The sequence below is a fragment of the Ambystoma mexicanum genome, chromosome 14, assembly GCF_040938575.1.
Source record: "Ambystoma mexicanum isolate Mex_15411 chromosome 14, UKY_AmexF1_1, whole genome shotgun sequence".
Classification (NCBI taxonomy): domain Eukaryota; kingdom Metazoa; phylum Chordata; class Amphibia; order Caudata; family Ambystomatidae; genus Ambystoma; species Ambystoma mexicanum.
Genome location: NC_090940.1, coordinates 563,682,227 through 563,703,980, shown reverse-complemented (window position 1 = coordinate 563,703,980; position 21,754 = coordinate 563,682,227). Strand labels below are relative to the sequence as shown.

Here is a 21,754-nt window from a genome sequence, read left to right as displayed (position 1 = left end):
ATTTTATATTTTTTAATTGGTGCCTGTCCTATTTAACCACCATTCACAGGTCGGAAGCATGTCTACTTAGAGGGAGGGAGGTTTTTGGATTATTTCTGCCTCTCTCTCGCTGCGAGGACGGCGGCGGGCACGGCTCCTGCACGTGCTGGGGACAGGGGAAAGAAGACTGGGGGCTACCTGCCCTCCTCAGATATAGGCCAAAATTGGCCTGAGGGCAGGTAGCTCCCTTTGAAGCATCAAAGGCCCTTTGTCCCCATTCGTCCAGATGGGAGAGGGGCCTTTGATGTGGGTGTCAGCGTCACCTGCTCGCAGTTTGGGCACCCAGAAGTCTGGGTCCCTTTTGTTACTGGGGCCTGGTGGCCCACCCCTGTACACCCGCATGCTAAATGGGCAAGCACCTGATAGGTGCTACCCATGTCCGCTCCCACTACAATCCCACCTCCCATCTTATGTCCCTGGGCCTCCCACCTCCGGGGTGGGCCCCATGTAAAGAAGAGAGAAAACGCGCAGCGAGTTTGTCTTTTCAGGTTTTTCCACGTCCAGGCCATTGTGCGATGCAAGCTAAGGGCCAGAGCTCTCAAGTTTCCATGGCCATGCATGAGAAGGCCACCAGGTCCTGTTTTTGCTTGGAATTATGGGATTTGCAGCTTTGCCAAACTTTGATTGGGAAACAAAAAAACTAAAAGTCACATAATCCAAACAGGGGAAAAAACCAGGCAATGCCACGGAAAACTGGAGAGCTCTGGAAGGGTCATAGTGCTTAAAAGACAGCCGCAGGTTTCTCTGGATAAGCTCTACAAGAAACAGACTGATCACTAAAGATTACTAGTTGAACTCTTATTTTCACTTACTGTACTGAATGTCGTTGCTCTTCTTGCTGTGAGTAAACTGCTACACTAACCACTCCACTGTGCTCCCCTCTAAAATTGTCCTATTAACACGTTGGCATGCACGGGGTCTCTGTCTCTGCTCTCCTAACACTCTACGTCTCCTGTCTGCTTAGCCTTACTCTACTGGCTGAAGTTTGTAGATCTTTAAATGTTTTCAATGTCAATCTATTGTTGTTGTACTGTGTCTATTCGGGCTGCAGCAGGAAGTCTTTGCTGCCACCTAGCGGTCGCCGATAGAGGCACCAACGCTTTTAAGATGGCTGCCAGCCGCGAACTAGTATGGTCACAGACTATTGCAATTGTTGTGTGAAAATATCTCATCATTGTTTCCCCGACCTTGAAAACCTGGCTGCTTTGCACATGCGCAGTCACATTACCACAATTACAGATGCAGCCCAAGAGTATTTGCGCCAGTGCTCGCATGATTGCGCGTGTGCAAGCAGCAGTTGTGTATGTGCAACAGTATTGAAATGTTGCCCCAGTTCCTTCAAATCCAATTGATTGACAAGAGCGCACTTACAAAGAGCAAAGTTAAAGGGCCTATCCAGAGTTGCTCGTGTTGTCTATCAGCAAGCCATTAAATATAAGGAATGGGTGTAATTCCATATTCCAAATTAGAGGCATTCCTTTATAAAAATGCACTTTCTACGGTGGAAACATGGCAAAAAATAAAAATGAACTATTATACACATTCAGACAAAACAAAGGATGTTGCGATATAATTCTAGATAGGCCCTTTGAGTGCGCACATTTAAGCAGTGACTATAAATGGATTGGCTTGATTTGAGCTGATCACTCCATGCACATGAAAGAGAAGCACCCAGTGGATTGCAACACATTTTTAAAAATAAAAGTTTATAACACGTGGTTTGGAGAAAATGTGCAACTCAGCAAAAACAGGCTCAGAATTCCAAGCAGGTTCACCCTCTTCCCCGGGTATTTTAGAAGTTCGAGTGCCTGGCTTGATTGTGGGCCGTTGCATATCACCCACCCCATGTCCATAATATATCCCGTGAAGCAGAATCTAGACATTCAATAACATTTTGTTTTTCCAAGATGTCAGCTTCCTCCTGATTTCTGTCAATTTCACACTCCGAGGCTGGCCCATAGTATTTAATTAAAGCGTTTTGTGTCAGTTCCAAATCCATGTAGCCATTTAGATGGAACAACGGACAGATGGGTTGGTCACATAGGAAGGGTAGTTAGATGTATATACAGATGGATGGATAGCTAGACATGCTGGCAGAGCACATGCATGGACAAATGGATGGGCCATGGCTGGACAAGATATGTTAAGTTATCGGGTGCTGCTAAAGCACGGCTTTTGCTATTTGCAAGGCTTCTTGGCGCTTTATAGATGGACATATGAAAAAAAACAACTAGCGGGTGGAGCAGAAGACCCACACACACGCATGTACTCTCTCTCTCTCTCTCTCTCTCTCTCTCTCTCTCTCTCTCTCTCTCTCTCTCTCTCTCTCTCTCTCTCTCTCTCTCTCTCCAGCAGGGTGAAAGACAGACAGACAGACTGACCTAAACACAGACAACTGGGTGAAAAGAAAGCACAGATTTAAGAATCGAGGTAAAGGCAGATTAAAAATAAATACACACAGATGTACACACAAGCAATGGATAGAGAGAGTGAAAGACACACAAACACATGGATAGACTAGCGAAAAAGACAGAATAAACATGAAGGTTAATAGTGGCATTCAGGAACAGTTAGGTCGACAGATGAGACACAAAGCTACTCAGTAAATGACTGAGAATGGCATACTAACCTACACATGTTCCTAAAACAGGGGTTTGCAACCTGTGGCTCTCCAGATATTGTGGGCTACAAAAGCCATCCCTCGCCATTAACTATGCTGGATAGGGCTGATGGGAGTTGTAGTACAAAATATCTAAATGGCAGAAGGCTGCAGACCCCTGTAGTCCTACTGGAGGGCTAGCATTGAAACCTACCTGATTTGAAGCCTCATTTCTGAACCAATGGCAGGCGGGCCTCATTGTGAAAGTAACGCACTCTGCTTTGTAACCAATAGTGAAGGCCAAGCAGCAATACACCAACGGCAAGCATCAAGTGGTGATGGTGGACGAGATCATATGCTCCAGCCCTCCAAAGTTCCGGTTCCCCGAAGCCGGCCTGCGAATAATGATCACCAACAAGTTCGGACCAAGGACAAGGCTACGGATGGCAAGCAGGTTCATAATCAATGAGGTAAGAGAAGGTGGAATGCAAGGGTTGTCATTTCACAGGTGGCTGTGCTAACTAGATCCCGGTGAACGTGGACCTCAGAGCTCTAGCTCCGCCCAGCTGGCTCACCCAGTGTCTTCTGCACCCAGTATCTCTGCACCCACAGGTTCTGTGCCGCATACCAGAAGAACGAGTCCCAAGAGCCTTGCAAAGAATGCTTCATTGACACTAAATGTATCAAGTGCTTTTGTGATGTGACTATTTTCCGACAGCAAATATGGTCATGATGTACCAGAAGAAAGATTTTGGGAAGTGTATATACAGATAACATATTTTAGCATAAAAATAGCATGCCAAACTCTCAGTGGGAGAGACATTCATGTGCGTTTTACCAGAGGCAGAAGTGTACCGAAGAAAGTAGTGGAACTGTGGTCTCAGCAGGGGAGAGGGTAGGCAGAAGCATGGTGCAACATTTGACAAGGTGTTGCGGCCGGGGCATTCCAAAAGTCTAAGTGACTAGTAACTAAGGCTCCTATTACAACTTTACACTGGCACAGGGACAATAATGGACACATTCTCTGTATAGAAGGGTGAATATGCTCATAAAAAATAGAGGAATGGTAAACAGAAAAAAATAAAAGTAGTGGAACACTGTTCCCTACCGTTACCACTCACTTCGATCACTGCATTTTGCAGAATTATTTTCTTTGATCCCACTAGGGTCTCTTTACCTACTTACCTATTTATTTTAAAACACATTGCTTCAACATTATCAAGGGCAAACTATTAAAAATGTGAGTGCCTGTGGGACAAATGTATACATCACATCCTTTATAGTGTATAAGCTGTATAATTGTGGTGGACAGTTATTGCTTTAACCCCAGCCCCCACCCTTCAAATGGACCCGCAGGCAAAATGTATGTTTTTGCCCTGGCACCATGGGCACACATGGCTGGAGTGACAGCACAAAAAAGTGAAACCAGGGATTTGTTTACGATTTTGGAAGCAGGAACTGATCTTGCCTCATCTTTGGAGATGAAACAATGTACACTACCCTCTAGGGAAGCCATTTTACCACCGAGCGTTGCCCGCTTCGGCTGTTTCGTGCAGCGATCTGAAATGTATGCAACTGAATGCGAGAACCTCTTTTGAAATGGGCATCTATGATATTTTTGGTAAGCATGGTCTGGGCAACCAAATGCTGGCTAAATCTTGCCTTTCAGACAGAGCTGCCTCTTTTCCACTCTAATGATGACATTTCATGTGATCCACCAGCAGGTGCAAGTCCTTGCAACAATCAATGCGGACCCCCCAGCTCAAGAGACACAATGCATGGGTTGTTTGATGGATGTGAAACCGTTCACATCAGCATATCTTTCATCCACGTGCTAATATTGCTTGATGGTATGGTTTTGTGATGTTTTGTAATGTTCCTATCTTCTTAATGAAAGTTTATTTATTGTTGCGTAAGGTTGTCTAAGTACAAGAAGGATCACAAATAAAAAAAATTAGGAAAAATTAAAATATTGCTTGACTCTAATAAATAGAGGTATCCTGGCCTGTTTGTCTCTTGAAGTCATAGCTATACATGACACCTTGGGGACCATAAAGAACAGCAAGTATTAGGCAATCCTGAGTGACTTCAAGTTCTCAGGGCATAACATGGCTCTTCTGGTATCTCATGACTTCCATTTCACCTACCAAAGCTGGGACAGGATCCAACACACTTCAAGGGCCCTATGATTGAGTTGATTTTAATCAAGATAACCTATTTGGCTGTGGAGTTACATACAAGCGCATCAGACCGACCACCATGATTTTTCGTTGATGGTAATCGCACAAAACTCAAGTTTAGATACCTTTGGCCCAAAGATCAATTCCTTGCTTGACACATTTCAACACACATCTTTTTGACAAAGCATTAGAATAGTCCCAATGCTAGGGCACCTCGCTCTGGTATGACGTTCATTCATCACCCATTTTTTTGTCCATGGCACATTTTACCGAACATTTTTTGACCAAAAGAAATCTAAACATATGGGGGGGGAGGGGCATATAAGGGGTAGAGTGGGGTGGTGTATAGGGAATAAATGGTTCCATGTAATAATGTCCCCACAAAAAGGTCTCCTGACAAAAAAGTCTGTTTTTTGCAGAGACACTATTTCACTGAACATGCGGGGGAAACCCCCCGCAACTCCCGATTTGCTTTTTTTTTTTTTTACACGGGGAGCAAGGGACATCCCTGTAACCCGTCCCCATACATAATGTCACCATATATAATGCCGCCAATGGCTTTTCCCGTTGACATTATGTATGGGGACAGTATTACCTGATACCGAATGAATAACAGGGAAGGGGAGATTGAGGGGAAACCCCCCAATAAAAAAATAATCAATGATTTTTTTAAGCAAAACCTTTTCGGCAAAAAGTGCTGGGGGAAAAAAACGGGGCAAAGAATGAACAGAGAACCGCCGCTCCGTCGGCTCGGACCCTCCTTATCTCCCCTGGTTTTTATGTCTGTCCATTTGTCTTGGTCTTGTGGGCGCTCTGAGGCCTCCGAGCACGTGGCGAGTTCTAAAAAATAAAGTAAAGTGTATTGGCCTAACTGAAATTTTAATGCTGAGATTGTACAATGCATTAGCTTTCGAAGTCCTATAGACTCCTTCAACAGATGTGAGCAGCAAAAGGAGCGCAGTGCTCAACGTTCATGTCACTTGGAAGAAGCATTTGCCTCACACCGAGTCTAAAGGTTCTGCTAGGCAGGCTTACGTTTGCATGCTTGCCAGCAAGTCTCAGTTTCTTCAATTGCAATGCTTCTCTGCCTCTCCCCACCATGCACTCACCTGCAGGGATTGCAATGCACAATTAGGCTCAAGAATGGCACCTCACACCGATGTGGGGGAAATGACCACCAGCTGCGTGGAGCAGACCACTGCAGGCAGCATCAACACGCTATTGTAAGAATTATAAAGGTTAAGAAGCACAACTCCAATCCAAGGAGAAAGAATTGATTTTCTGAATAAACAAAGGGGATTAGTTCTCTTAGTCCAGCCAGTAAGGTTATATGTAAGCTGCTGGACATCGTTCAATCATTTAGTTAGAAAATTTAAACAGGAGACAGGTGATACATTGGCCCTGAAGAAGACCTGTGTTCTGTAAGGTCGAAACACGTGTTGGCAGGAGCATATTAATCACCAATTGAAATTAACCTTGAACATGAAGAATCTGTTTAAAATTCTCATTTTCAAAAAGAATACTGATACCTATTGATAAAATTGTATATTAAGGAGGGGCTTGATCAATGGTCTATGGGAAGTGGTTGAACCAATACCTTGTCTGTTGTTATGCCTGCATGTGCAAGTGATGTGTTTGCAAAATTAAGTGTAAGTGCCATAAAGTGCCAGTAAGTTTGAGAAAACGTTCACGAGACGGCAGGGCAGTCTTGACATGCATGACCTAATATGCACAGCCTGAAAGGAAGATGTGGTGTTTGCATGCATCTTGCTTATAATCTAACCGTGTTCATAGGTGGGCTAAACAATCCACTGTTAGAGTTTCCCCAAACACAAAGCCCTTCTAGATTCTCCTGGCAGCCACACCCATATATTCAGTTACTTGCAGTGGTTTCACAGCCCAGTTAGGCTTGGAAATGGCACTTGAAATCCCTGTGTTACCTTAGGTCAGAGGTAAGTGTCCCTGGTTGGTAGATTCCATGCAGTATGTATTCTGCAACCACTAATTACTACTAGCTGGCAAAGGGAGAATTCCATCCCAAGTGGAAGTGGTGATAAATCTGGGGTACAGTTTCTTGGAGGCATTTCACTTGCCTCCCAGACTGCATCTATCACTAAATCTGGGTTGTTCTCCTTACCTGTGAGTGCTCAGAAGTCTTTGTTTGTTGACCTTTCTGCATAAAGTCCAAGAGATGCTGGCCTTGTTGATATTCAGCAATGGGCCTCCCAACATATTTAATGTATCTCTTTACAGCTATCAGAATGCAGCGGAACAACTAATCCTGCCTTTAAAATACATTGACTATCTTACGCCGGTGTTACTGGCTACAAGTCCAGCAGCATTTCACATTCAAGTCACTTCGCATAATACACAGAGCGGTCTATCGCCTCTGCCTCTCATTTTAAAGGAAAGAGTCCACTGCTAGGCCCCTCTCTTACTCTCATCATTCACTTTTTTCTGATCCGGCCCCAAATTTCAAGGAATAGGGAACTGGGGGCTTGAGGATGTCAATGAAGGAAGCTTGGCCCTGGAACGATCTCATCGCCTCTTTCTGTAGGACGGTGGTGTGTTGACCTTTCAGAAAGTCTCCCAAGATGTTTCTCTTTGCAGCATGACCTTTCCACTACCGAGATGTTGGATATCTCAGGATGTTCCCACTGGAACCAAAATCTGCCTATGTTTGCAGTTAAAATAATTAATATAACATAACTATAAACCACTACAATGATTGGGCCAATCATTGTAATTTTGCAAACTTTGAGATTTGCTTAGATTACATTGTAATTTGTAATCTGCCATATTTAATTTCACACATGTATTTCCTAACTGCAAATATATGTTGTGCTTTTATTTGTAATGATTGGTTATTTTTTTGATTTTAAAAAAAATACAATATATTAATATTACTGTTGTCCCAAATGTAAGCTCCCATTGTTTGTTGAAAAATGCTAACAAAACCTTTTTAAAACACATTATTATTTAGTAATAGAATAAAGTCCATGATATTTCCCAGGCATCCAAGCATATCTATGCTCTGAGAGGGCTCTTACAGTCATACTCTATCATGGCTCTATCGATGAACAACTCAGACTCCAATTTGGGTGAGTTTGTTTAGTAGAGACTTAATAGCAGCATATGCGGGGAAAGACCCAGGAACAGACACCAAAACACACCAGACAAATTACTGATCCTGCATGTCTCCCGCCCCGTACATCACTTTATATAGACTCTCAACTACATTGCAGTCTGTGAAGACAAAATAATGTATTTATGACTTAAAGGATAGTTCCGGGACTTTTTTTTTATTGTCCCTACGGTTCGGCCATGTGTTTTTAAGCATAAATCGGTAGATGGTAGAAAACTTTCCTATGGACCTTACCCGACTTTTCGTCCATTAACGCACTCGAAATCAGCCGCCATTTTCTGATAATCCTATCATTTCTCCCCATCGCCCTGGCTCACCTGCTTTTGCGGCACTAAATCAAATCCCCCGCCCCTGAGCCTGACATCAGCAGACGCGTACCGCCCATTTCCCAACGCCAAAGCACGTCTCGTGTCAACATTCGCTGCGCTTCAGCTAATGACGTGTCGCCATGGAAATGGCAGGACGCCTCTTTCCTCAATAAGTATAAACACACCGTTTCACAACACACAGCAGCAGATTTTCGATTCCATTACTCTCTCTGTGTTACTTTGAGTATTCTGTGACTCGTTTCTGTGCTCTGGTCAGCTACCTTCGCCGCTTCTAGGCCTTGTGAACACCTGTACCATCTCTGTAAATTATTTTACTTTCTTTACCACACAATGGCTACAATAATGCCGTATATGTACGAGCCCGAGTACACCGAGGAAGAACTACTGGAAAGGCAAGCACGCGAAAACGATGGGGATTCGGACGGCAGATGGGAGGACCAGTCAACGGATGAAGAGCCTGGACCATGTCGCATGGACGGCGTCTCCACCTGGTGCACGTGCAATCGGTGCGAGCTAATGCCAACTGAGGAGGAGAACTGCTGCTGCCGTGAAAATTCCGGGTGCTTGGCCTACATTTCGGAAGGCGAGCCAAGTCCGCAATGCATCACCGAGCTGCCAGAGTTCAGGGAAGCCTGCCTCTCACGGACCGTGTTGAGGATGATGATGGTGCTTATGCACGAACTTCGCGGCACTTTTCGTCCGCGTAATCCGAGTAACGAGTAAGTATACTCTGGTTTTGATGTCAGTGAGTGATGCCACTACTATGTCATGGTCGTCTCACACATTTAAAATTACATCTACATATCATTCGAATGTATGTAAATTGGTTCCATATTGTGCATTTTCTAGATAGAATTTTTTTCAAAGCAGAATGACATTTTTTACCTGAATCGACAGTGATAAGAAAGTTTTGTCATTTTAATACAGTTTGCATCTTTCATTTTCACAGGTGGTACAGGCTGGTGACCTATCGTTGCTTCACTTGGTGGCTTCACGGGAGGCTCGGACACCGCGTTCGGAGAGTAATACCAGCCTGTGCGGTACTTGCCATTAGACAACATTTCCCCAGCGACAGTGGACAATACCGCGGATTTTCCCTGGATGTGCTGCAACCGGAACTTTACAATGTGTAATGTTTATTATTTATGTTCAATTGAAATTAAGATCTAAAATAAAACCCAACATATATTTTAACAATGGTTGTTTTGATTTTTTAAATGAATCTAGTGTGTCTCCATTGAATAGTCTTCCTGTGCCTTGTCTTGTCACACCACATGTCTCCGGCCAGCATCCTCCCTCACGCTGGCCGCCCACCTTCAATCCACATAACCGTTGAACCCATATGCAGCAGACATACATATGTTATTTTGCGGGTTGGCATCAAGCCTCCCGGCCTTGCCTCCTCCCCCAAAAATACTTACCACACCACTTTGTTCAAGCGTTGGCAATAAAAGGAAGGCTGTTGGATTTTATTGATACAAAACATGGTTATAGGTAAATAATCAATATGGTTGATCATAATAAATCATCCTTTTGGGCACCGGGTACAGAGATGACCCCCTCTGGCCCGTGCCGCCTTGCCACCACAGGCCAGCCTGCTGCTGACTAACTGCCTAGGCATCCAGGGTCTCCAGGGTGAACTGCACCCATATATTCTCCTGGGAGGCTGAGGTATTTATAAACTCACCCCCCTGCCTTCCATGTACTAGATCCTTCAGCCTGCCTCTTACATGCAGTGAGACGGCCTCTCCTTGGTGAGGCCCTGCGGCAAACGAGTCTTGTCTGCACGACCAGCGCCCTAATCCACACCCCCCCGCCCTATCAAAGGCAGTTCGCACCGGGGTACTTGTGCTGGCAAGTGGAGCTGTCAGGGAGCGATAAAGGCCAAGAGGTGCCAAAGACCATGTACACTTCAAAGTGGTCTATAGAGCATGGGTTGTTGTTCCCATGTCTACCTCCAGACCCCGTGTCTCCTGCCAAGCATCCCCCCTCACGCTGGACGGCCCCCTGCAATCCACATAAGTGTGTCTCCATTCACGAGTCTTCCTGTGTCTTGTCTGCACGACCACCGCTCCAATCCACCCCCGCTCTATCAAAGGCAGTTCGCACCAGGGTACTTGTGCTGGCAAGTGGAGCTGTCAGGGAGCGATAAAGGCCAAGAGGTGCCAAAGACCATGTACACTTCAAAGTGGTCTATAGAGCATGGGTTGTTGTTCCCATGTCTACCTCCAGACCCCGTGTCTCCTGCCAAGCATCCCCCCTCACGCTGGACGGCCCCCTGCAAACCGCATAATGCCACGACATATACACGTCATTCATTCACAAACACACCCCTGTTTCGAATTCTTTATAACCCACTTCATATTTCTAATGAGCACTTCTTTGCGCTTTGCTAGTCAACCCGTGAAGGTGCTGGTTATCTGCTCTTCGTCTCTGTGAACTTCCGTGAACACTTCGAGGAAACTCCTCAGTTTGCAACCTGTGAACTGCTCCCTGTTATACGACAAGAAACTACTCTGATCCCAGCATCTAACTGTTTGTTCGTCAAGGTAAGGCCATGTACCATAATCATTTTGCGTCCAATTTCTTTTCGTTCAAGACAGTACATGCAAGGAACTAGTCACATGTTCTGAGTTTACATTGGTATTCATAGAGAATTGTTGATCTTTACTTTTCAGAACTTTCCACAATGCCTGCCTGTTCCATTGGCGGTTGCCATTCGAAGACCCATAATAAATCTGAAGGTACTATAATGCATGTTTTCCCTAAGACAATAGATCAGATAAGAGAATGGGTCCGATATTGCGGATATCCACCGTCTGAGCTTGAAAGTAGAGTCCTAGAAGTCTTTGCGGACAAGAGGGGTGATCGATACCGCTTCTGCAGCAGGCACTTTAGCTCAGACATGTACTCCACATCATTGCTAATAAAGAAGAACACACCGCGAGCGAGGCGAAAATTGCTCTCAACCGCTATTCCCACTCTATTCGTCCACATCCCTCCACTGGTGAGTCAAGTTTACGTATTTATCTCTCGGCCTTGCGGTAGTGTGTAGCATTAGCTAACAATAATTTCCCCATTTATGTATCCACTCAATATGAAGGCGGAAGATTCTCCATCCGTGTCGTTATTGCAGTCATCAGCCACTTCAAGCGCCTATCGGGTAATCTTATTTGGCTATTCTGCCACTGACTTGTTTTAGGCATGTAAATCAATAGTTTTAATTTATCGTGTAATTATTTTACCTAATGGTACACCCTTGTACTCGTCCTCTAGTCTTTGTTTTCAGTTATAATTATTGTTATCCAAAATAATGCAAGTACTGTCTTACAGGGAGATGCTGAGGAGTCCAACGTATTGACGACAACCGTTGATGTCACTCAGATGCTCGAGGTACGTTTCCGGACAGTTCCATCGATGGAGATCATCAGATCTTGCATTCTTGTAGCGTGATTGTTACACACAATGTTTCTTTCGTTTTTAGCCATTGATATGTCCTTCTGTCGTCGCCCTCCTATGTGTCTTCTTTTTTCAATATTGTGTTCATTACTAATGAAAGTCCTATGTTTCAGGGAGTCGATGGAGCATTAGTCCAAGAAGAAGGGGGAGCATGCAGTTACGGGTCTGCGCAACAGCTTGCAGAAGTGTGCACCGCAGTTACATCGTCCCTTGATGTTCTTATGCATTTCGAGGTATGGATACTGACAGTTCGATCAAGCGAAATCATATGACGTGATTACATCCGCTATACTTGCTTCTTTATTAACGCAAGTACTATGTTTCAGGGAGATGACGGAGCTTCTTCTACAAGAACATCACCCCTAGTAGTTGATGCAGATCTCTGGGTGGTGACACTTCCAACGATCGAGCAAATCGAATCATATTTACATATCCATTATTTATTTTAGACAACTGATCATTTGTGCAGGTCTATTTAGATGAGCCGTTGATGCCTGCACAAAGTTTATGTTCTTTTTAACAAAATAGAAAACCATACTAATGCAATTACTGTGTTTCAGGGAGTTACTGAAGCATCATCTTCAATAATATCATCAATGGAAGTCTATGAGGAGCCCGAGGTATGGATCTTGACAGTTCCATCTAACTAGATCAACAATGCGTGAATAATTGTCGTTTGAATGTTCTACACAAAGCGTTCATTCGTGTTTTGCTATTGAGATGTACGTGGGTATTGGTCCCCAAGTACATTTTGTGTTTTCGATATTATTATACATACTAATGAAAGTTCTATGTTTCAGGGAGTCGATGGAGCGTCAGTGCGTGATGGATGTGCTTATCATGAAAATATAGTCGTTGCAGCGCAAGAGGAAGTGGAGACATGCACACACGAGTCGGAGCAACAGCGTCCTGATGTTGAAGTTCGAGGCAAGAAAGTTTCAAAGAAAAGAAAGCAAAAGAAGGTTAGTGTCCTGGTCACTATATTATGTTGTTTTTCACTGTTATTAGTTCAATACTGTAAGTTGTGTTTAAACTGAACATCCCTTTTCCAATCTGTCCTCTAGTTGCGAGTGGGTGTACGAACTAGATCTACACAGACAGTGAAGCGAACGAGAGATGTTGCTTGTCAAACCTTTTGGCAGGGACTTGAGACTGGAGATGCATCGTGCCAATGGGAAGAATATCAAGTGATTGACAACGGAGCTATACCACCACCAGCCATTGATAGTGAATGTCCTCCTGGTAGTTCGGATGCAGTCGGAGATCAATTCACAGAATCCACACCCGCAAAAACTAAGACCGCGAGAAAGTTGAAGAAATTGTTTTATCCACCCATCGCCGGAGAAGGAACAGATGTTGCAATGGAAGAGAATGAAGTGGACGACAATGAAACACCATCAATATCACTGAACATAGCGGAAGACGATATCAGAGATTCTACCTTTCATGTGAGTGACATGTCCTCAACGTTACAGGCCGAACCAGCTGGGATGCAGAGTGACAGTATAAGGAAAGAGGCCAAATTCATTGTATTCGATAGTTGTTTGATTGATATTATTATTCGGATGAAATGTGGGCATTCGGTTGGTGGGGAAGTATGTGGGGAGCCATTGATTAATGTGACTCGTGTAATTCGAGGCACTAACCTTAAAATACATGCCACCTGTACAAAATATCATCCTTTCTCATGGTCTGCACAACCCATGCTGGGGCAACTGCCAGCAGGCAATCTACTTTGTGCAGCGGCTGCACTTTTTAGTGGTTCAAGTTTTAAAAAGTTAGAGTCTTTCTTTCAGTTTGTGGGAATCCATTTCATTGCGAAAACTCAGTTCTACAAATACCAAACCGATTATCTATTTCCAGCCATTAGCGAAGTTTGGAGAATGGAAAAAATGTCTATCGATAGTACATTCGCGGGCAAACGGTTCAGGCTAGCCGGTGATGGATAGTGCGACAGCCCAGGATTTTCAGCCAAGTACTGCACCTACCACTTTCAGGACATGGAAAGTAAGAAAATTGTGAGTTCGGTGGTCGTGCAGGTGTCACAAAGTACATCCTCAGTGGCCATGGAGAAAGTTGGCTTTGTAGCATCATTGCAAGAACTACAATCGCGGGGAATGGTGATCGACCTGATAGCCACGGACAGACACGTTTCAATTGCCAAGACAATGAGAGAAGAGTACAAAAATATAAATCACCAATTTGACGTTTGGCATCTTGCAAAAACAATCAATAAAAAAATGTCGGCTGCAGGTAAAAAAAAAGATATGCAAGGTATTTCACAGTGGTCCAAGTCAATCAGCAACCATCTTTGGTGGAGCTCAAAAACATGTGGAGGGTCGTTGGAAATTCTACTGGAAAAATGGCGGTCAGTAATGCTACACTGTACCAATGTTCACCGTTGGAACACAAACCAACATTTACACAATTGTGAACATGGCCATTTGTCCACAGAGGAGGCACGGAAGAAGAAGTGGTTGATTCCTTCATCACCCACTCACAAAGCCATTGAAAAGATTGTATTTGATAAAACTATAACAAGAGATTTGAGGGGACTCACGGAATTCTGCCACACAGGAGATTTGGAGGTGTTCCACAATATGTGCCTAAAGTACAGGCCAAAACGATTGCATTTTTGCATGGAGGGCATGATAAATCGGACTCTTCTAGCGGTCTTGGCACATAACCATAATGTTGGCCGTCAACAAAGTAGGACGACCGGAACTTTAGGGACGCTTCGCTACAATAAGGCCTTCACTAAAAGAAGTAAACAATGGGTGATCAAACCAGTGTTTGAGGATATGCAATATGAGTTTATTGAGAGACTTATCGTTGATGTCCTAGATAGGCACATACATGGAGTTGTGAACGAACCTGTGCAGGGGACAACTGCATTGCCACCCAACATTGCCTCTGTTCCATGTCCACCTAAAGAAGAGCTCATTGAGAAATACACATCACGGTTTAAATGATTGTAATTTGATTGTCTGTTCTCTCGAGTCTCCTCATGTCGCAGGCCCATTGAATATGTCTATCAATGTAATGTGTAAATGAAAGTGATTGCTCAGTGTACATGCAATGTGTCTCTCCACCCTTGCCCCTCCCTTCACCGTGCAGTAGTGCGAACCACCCGGGTGTCACCTGTGACTTTGCTCTCGAGTCTGCTCATGTCGCAGGCCCATTGAATATGTCTATCTATGTAATGTGTAAATGAAAGTGATTGTTCAGTGTACATGCAATGTGTCTCTCCACCCTTGCCCCTCCCTTCACCGTGCAGTAGTGCGAACCACCCGGGTGTCACCTGTGGCTTTGCTCTCGAGTCTGCTCATGTCGCAGGCCCATTGAATATGTCTATCTATGTAATGTGTAAATGAAAGTGATTGCTCAGTGTACATGCAATGTGTCTCTCCACCCTTGCCCCTCCCTTCACCGTGCAGTAGTGCGAACCACCCGGGTGTCACCTGTGACTTTGCTCTCGAGTCTGCTCATGTCGCAGGCCCATTGAATATGTGTATCTATGTAATGTGTAAATAAAAGTGATTGCTCAGTGTACATGCAATGTGTCTATCCAACCTTGTTCATTTGCGCATTAAATTAAACCAAACAGTAATATAAATCATTTTTCAAAAAATATAGAATGTCTCCGTATTTATGGTTCTCTGGGGCTGCAAAGCACGCAGACAAAATGCAAAGATGGAGTGTAAATTTCAAGTCCTGTGAGGTGGCCTTACACTGAATGTAGCTAACTAGGAATGTGTGCTCGTTCAAAGTGAAGGTCAGCTGCTTTGATTTTTTGCTCAGGTGCCGGAATGGCCCACGACTCAGTATAAGGTTCTATTGTTATTTGACCTTGACAGGCCGGGACCATCCCGAAAGACTTCTTTTTGGGGGTGTGGTGCAATAACGTAAGAAACGATAATGAATAAAATTTCAGAAACGATAGCCATTTGATGTTCGTTCATTAGAAGAAATAACGTCGGCATAGAAGGAGTGGTATTTCGGGGCTGCCCTACGCACAGACACAATGGAAAATGCAAATATAATGTAAGTAACTCTTTAGATGAGTTTATACCGCAATTTAATTACTATACAGTAGCTTTAAAGACGGGTTAAGTTGTACTTGTTCGTTCAATGTGGCATATTGTTTTGTACCGCGCACTATCTTGAGGAGAACAATCTCCTTTTACGGAAGCACCTCAAAACCTTACTCTTTGCTTCTGCTTTCTCTCTCCCTCTCCCCTGCTGACGAAGTGGTCCACTGGCGCTCAGGCGGCTGTGAAAAAGGCAGAGGAGAGGGGGTGGGTTACTGGAAATGACGTATAATACCCAGTTGCACTGTCCTAGCTATGAAATAATTTCCCGACCTAATATATAAAATGAATAATTTTAATAAAGATCTGATGGGGAGACTAATTTCATTTTTTATGTTTTTAAAACAGGTACATCACTCATTATTGTGTGTGTCACGAGTACCAGACACCGGCGGATGGGTTTTTTAACCGCCAGTTGCTTCTCCGTGTGAACAATGTTACCACCCTGACCATTTTATGGGACGATCGCCAAGTACAAGTATGCCCTTACGCGGTACTAATGGCTAGATGCAACATACATACCGTTGTGGTGGCCTAGTGCCTCGTTGTTGGAACAGCCATGCGATTATCAGTGCGACCGAAGAGCTTATTTTATCGTAAACCAACACCCTGTGTACTGCACACGAACATCGCTTGCCTCAAGACGAACTATTTTGGATCGAGAGCAAAGAAAAATGCAAATCGCTGAATATTCTCTAAACATGTGATGTCCAATAAATGTACTTTGCCAAATGTACAATCTTGCAGTTTGCTTTTAAACCACAGCTTCATATTCCGAATTGTGGCGCTGTATTGTGAGATGATCTAAGACCCTGTGTACAGCAAAGGAACATCGCGTGCCTCAAAACAAACTTTTTGGAACGTGAGCAAATAAAAATGAAAATCGCTGCATATTCTCTAAACATTTGATGTCAAATAAATGTACTTTACCAAATTTACAATCTTGCGGTTTGATTTAAAAGTACAGTTTCATATTCCGAATTGTGGCGCGCTGTGTTGTGAGCTGATCTGTGTTGATTTCCGGGTTCTGTGTGGAGTCGCGTAGAAGACGCCTGGGCGCGTTTGCCTACGCAGCACAGTCACGTCACGGATAGAGGCGGGGAATATGAATGTTTTGATAAAGTCTGTTTCAGGGGCGGGGGATTTGATTTAGTGCCGCAAAAGCAGGTGAGCCAGGGCGATGGGGGGAAATGATAGGATTATCAGAAAATGGCGGCTGATTTCGAGTGCGTTAATGGACGAAAAGTCGGGTAAGGTCCATAGGAAAGTTTTCTACCATCTACCGATTTATGCTTAAAAACACATGGCCGAACCGTAGGGACAATAAAAAAAAAGTCCCGGAACTATCCTTTAATTAAGGAGGTTTTTCTCAATTCCCAATTAGCACAATAGCTTCTTATATGAAAGCAGCCAAATCCTGAGCTCTATCGGAACACTCCCTACACCTTCTCAGTGATATCGGCACAGCTGTGAACTTTCATTCCACTTAAACCTGCAATCCCTCATCAGAGCTCTGTTTGAAGTTAGGATGCCTCATTACACGGATGGCGGAGAACCATGGCGCTATAAGCCATTTTTGCCCCATAGGGCTCAATGGGAATGGGGAAGGCGCTAATTACGGTACCGCAAATTGCGGTACCGTAATTATCTCCCTGGGTCCCTTTGCGGGTTGGTTTTTAACGCCTGCAAAAAGCAGGCGTTAAATCCCCCAACCCGCAAAGGGACCTCGTAGTAAGGCGGTAAGGATTTACCGGTACCAGTATTTTACCGGTACCGGTAAATCCTTACCGCCATCCGTGTAATGTGTGCTGAACTGGAAATTAGTTGTGTCTGCAGAGTTATAAACAAAGGTTTGTGCTGCTGGATATATTCTAGCTTCTGCATGCAGTGATGATTCATCAGGTCACGTCACTTCTCACCGAGGGGTAGCCCATTTCCATGAGGCCAGGGGGGTGAGGCCGCTACCCTATAGTCCCCCGGGGGGAGGGCTGGTACAATGCAGGAGGATCTCATGGGGAGGGACTCCCCACTCTAGAGAAGGACACATGCCTGGCTAGAATTAGGTACAACATCCCCAACCTAACCTTACCAAAACCTCTACTATCTTTTAGCCAATCTCCCCTTGCAAGCGCTTGCATTAGCTATACCATTTACTGACTCCAGTACTGAGACGAAAAAGAATACCTGGGAGGCAGGTACTGACACAAAGAGGATGCATGGATGCAGGAAAAGCACTTCTGTAAACTCAGAGGAGCGTTCTAGCCTTCCAGTAAGAAACATACATGTATGGACTTTAAAAACCAAAGAGGGACTTGACACAATGTCAAGACACCCCCCGAGCAACAGCTTTCGTGGAAGCTGTTTGGCGCTGGAGAGTCAAAGGGCTCGGGACCTGGACGCCTTCAGAAGAAGATATGCATTTCTAGCAGTTCTCATACATGACTCTGCAAGAAGCTTGTGAGGCAGTAGCTCAGCCTCCAGGGCGAAGTGGACCATGCAGTCCGTGAAAGGTGCTGATGCAGCAAGCCATCGGAAGACACCAAAGACCAAGACAAGGCCAGTGCAGACCCCAGGAGAGACCTGAGCCCAGTGGGATGACCCCAGAAGGTATGGGAGACAGTGGGCTGACCGGTGGGGGCCTGAGAGGGTTCTGGCAACTGCGTAATGGCACATAGGGAAACAGGGGCACGTACCAATCCCCTAATTTGAAAGGGCGTACAAGTGAACTTTGCATGACAGGAAATCTTCCTTGTATCTTCCTTGTGTCAGTGATATTATCAAAACCACTGACCACCAGTGATGGATCATGGACCCAAATGTGACAGAGTGTGACTTTTGCAGCCGAAGATGTCTTCCTCGTGTTGGTGGTAGTCCCAAGGCCACCAACCGTCAGAAAAGGGTTGAGGACCCCAAAGATAGATAGCAAGATGAAGAAATAAAGATAGAGAGCAAGATGAAGAAATGAGTCATCGTCTTTGTGGCAGTACTTGGCAGGGTAGTGAACAAAGTGGGCCAATTCAAAGAAGTGGCGAAAGAGAAACCATGGTCTGGGATCCAATACCAGAAAGGAATACGAGCCATCTTCCGCATGGCAGTACTTAGCAAGGAAGTGAACCTAGTGGGCCAAGTCAAAGAAGAGGTGAAACCAGAATTGGGTGTTCTAGGTGTGAGGCCTGATGGAAAGAAGACATGGGGAAGGGAGTCATTCCCCCTGATTGTGATGAACTGAGAGCAAGATACCAGGAGAACTGAGTCATTCTGCCGGTAGCAGGTACTGGCAGTAAAGTGCAAGAAGACTTGGGGAATGGAGACATTCCCCCAGGCTGTTTGAAAAAGTAGACAACCGTCAGTATTGTCGAAAAGGGGCCCTAGGGAAGGAGTTGTTGGGAGGAACTCCCATGTATGCCAGAAGGATACTGGAGGTCCGCGGACCTGTAGGGCCCAACACCCTCAACAGAATACACAGAGAACTGAAACCAACAGGGATCAGCACAGCAACAGAGAAATATTCCTGCATATCTTACTCTTCCTCGGCTTGCAGGCCAGTTTTACTCTCGAATGGCATCAGCATTTCGTCACAACCTGGGCCCTTCTCCAGAAAACATATTGGGCCGGATGATTGGGTATTGAGTATTTCATAACCTATATAGGACATTATAGATGTTATTCTTCTACTGGCCCTCGCATGTCAGGTGGCTGGCCTCGTCCATCCCCAAAGTCTACATTTCTAACATTGTTGCAGTGTTGTTGACTTACCATTGGTTCTTGCCCATTGCTACCCACCCCTACTGTGATTGGCTAGAGCTGACGTCCCCAGCCCACTGTGCACCTTTTCACAGTGATGAGAAAGATTAGGTGTCTGTATTGTAACTTGTTTGCACTACCTTTGCCTTATGAGAATGCTCTCCAGTCCGGCGCAACACTTGTTGCATACTGTTGCATACTTGTTGCAATACGTTTCTGGCAGCCTGATACTAGCTCTCCTTCCCACTGCTGACCACTGTCGATTGTCTGCTTCGGCCGTGTCACGTGTTCCGAGACAACAGATTTGAGCTCTGCAGCTCCGAATTATGAGGATTTATTTACGTTTTCTGCAGCTGGTCTCTTGTCGTCTGGGGATTGGAATGTCATCCATTTCTCTTGACCTTGGCTGTGGGCCTCGTCTGACACGTCTTGCTCCCTGTGCAGTTTGGAAACAGCTTAGCTCGTCTCCTTCTCTGTGGTCTGAGGTCTTCTGTACTTTCCCTACAACCATTGTAATGCGGTTTCTACAATGTCCACGCTATACTATATTCTCCATAGGTTAGTGACACTTGGATCTGTCATGTCCCATAGGTGCTCCTGCAGTTCCATAGGGTTATTCGCAAGCTTTGCTCAGGATCTCTTGTGCATTGTGGTTTCTGCGTTGCTGCATATGGCTAATAGCAAAATAATAAAAGCAAATGACAGTATGTTTATGTGTCTGTCCTCTAACTATAGAACTGTATGCTCACGTTATTCATGTATTCGAGTGTGTGTTTGTGTCCTGAAGTGCTGATGGCACGTTTGCTTCACGTCTAATGCTGCTATGTCATCTTATCTCTAACAACGTCAGCAACAAGGCATTTTGGTGCTCAGTTCAGACTGTCCATATAGGTCTCTCAGAGCATGGTCTGTGGCTCTTCATCCACACAGGGATAGATGTGTACCACCTGGTCTGTATGGCTGGCTGAGGGGATACCTCTCAACGTACTTGTCAATCGTTGATCCGTTGGGAATCTGTCCGAAATAAAATGGATGATTGCGGTGTTTCCTGGCTTTCTTTCTTGTCATGAATTTAGTAAGTGGGGGGGTCGGGTTGGTGGTAGGCTCCCAAATCCATCTTCAGAGTCATTCCTCCAGGCTATCTGAAAATGTACATCAGGGAAAAGGGAGATATTTTCCTAACCGACTAAGGGGGAGTACCAGAGTGTTTGGGACTCTAGTATCAGGGAAAAGGAGCCATTCCCCCATACAACACGTGACAAATATTACATGAACATTCCTAACAGGGGATGGGCGCTGTTCCCTCTGACAACACGTGAGAAATATTGCATGGAACATTACTAGAATGGGATGTGCGCTGTTCCTCCTGACAAGGTGTGAGACACAAGGCTGTATTGAACTGAATAGAACTGTTAGAACAAGCTGGGAACTTGAATTTAGGAGAAGGGAGTCATTCTCCTGGGATCGGCCAGAACAATAATAATTTAGTTATTGTTTTTAGAGTGAGGATCAGAAGCAAGGTTTTCATGACACTGGGTGGTGGACAATTTGAGTTGACAGACATCCTGACAGCCACCTTAGATCTTTCAGTTGAGACAGGGAACACCTCCCCCCGCCTCCTAGAGATAGGGAAAGTAGGTTTCCTTTTCTCTTTTTCAAGTCCTTGCCCACAATTATACCAGCTTTCTGTCAGCCTCTACTTCTGCGCCCTCACAGTGCCAAAACAGAAATCCATCTTGTTAGTAAGGATATATATTTCAAGAGGCAGTCCTCCAACTTTGCCAGGCCGGTGAAAGGATTGTAGGGCACAGCCCTCATAAAAGAGTACAGTTATTTAGTGTTCATTTTTCTTCTCATTTTTTACTTACACATACATTGTAACTTAACATGATTTAATTCTAATGCCTATTTTCTTCCACAGCTGTGTCCAAGCCAGTGAGCATTGTACAGGTGGCAGGCTAATAGTGTTAGTCCATTCCGCAGATACCCACTCACATACAATAACACTGTGGACAAAATATAAAGGACGTTTGTTGGTCCTCATTTAGGCAATTTGGGGGTGGGGGGTTCCCATGTTATGAAAGTATACAGATGTAAAACAATATGGGACTCTGGTACAAAAATTCTTCATTATACTGCCAGTTCATACTCCTAGTGCCTAAATAGGG

General features: G+C 44.7%; 1 protein-coding gene across 2 annotated transcripts in view; it reads left to right on the top strand.

Moving 5' to 3' along the window:
• The window catches only part of SLC24A4 (solute carrier family 24 member 4), an 873,854-nt gene that overhangs the window by 670,712 nt on the left and 181,388 nt on the right, over positions 1 to 21,754 (top strand). For both annotated transcript variants that reach the window (XM_069637921.1, XM_069637920.1), the window contains exon 11: positions 2,933 to 3,108. In XM_069637921.1, coding sequence (XP_069494022.1) covers positions 2,933 to 3,108 — 176 coding nt within the window. The remainder of the gene's footprint in view (positions 1 to 2,932; positions 3,109 to 21,754) is intronic.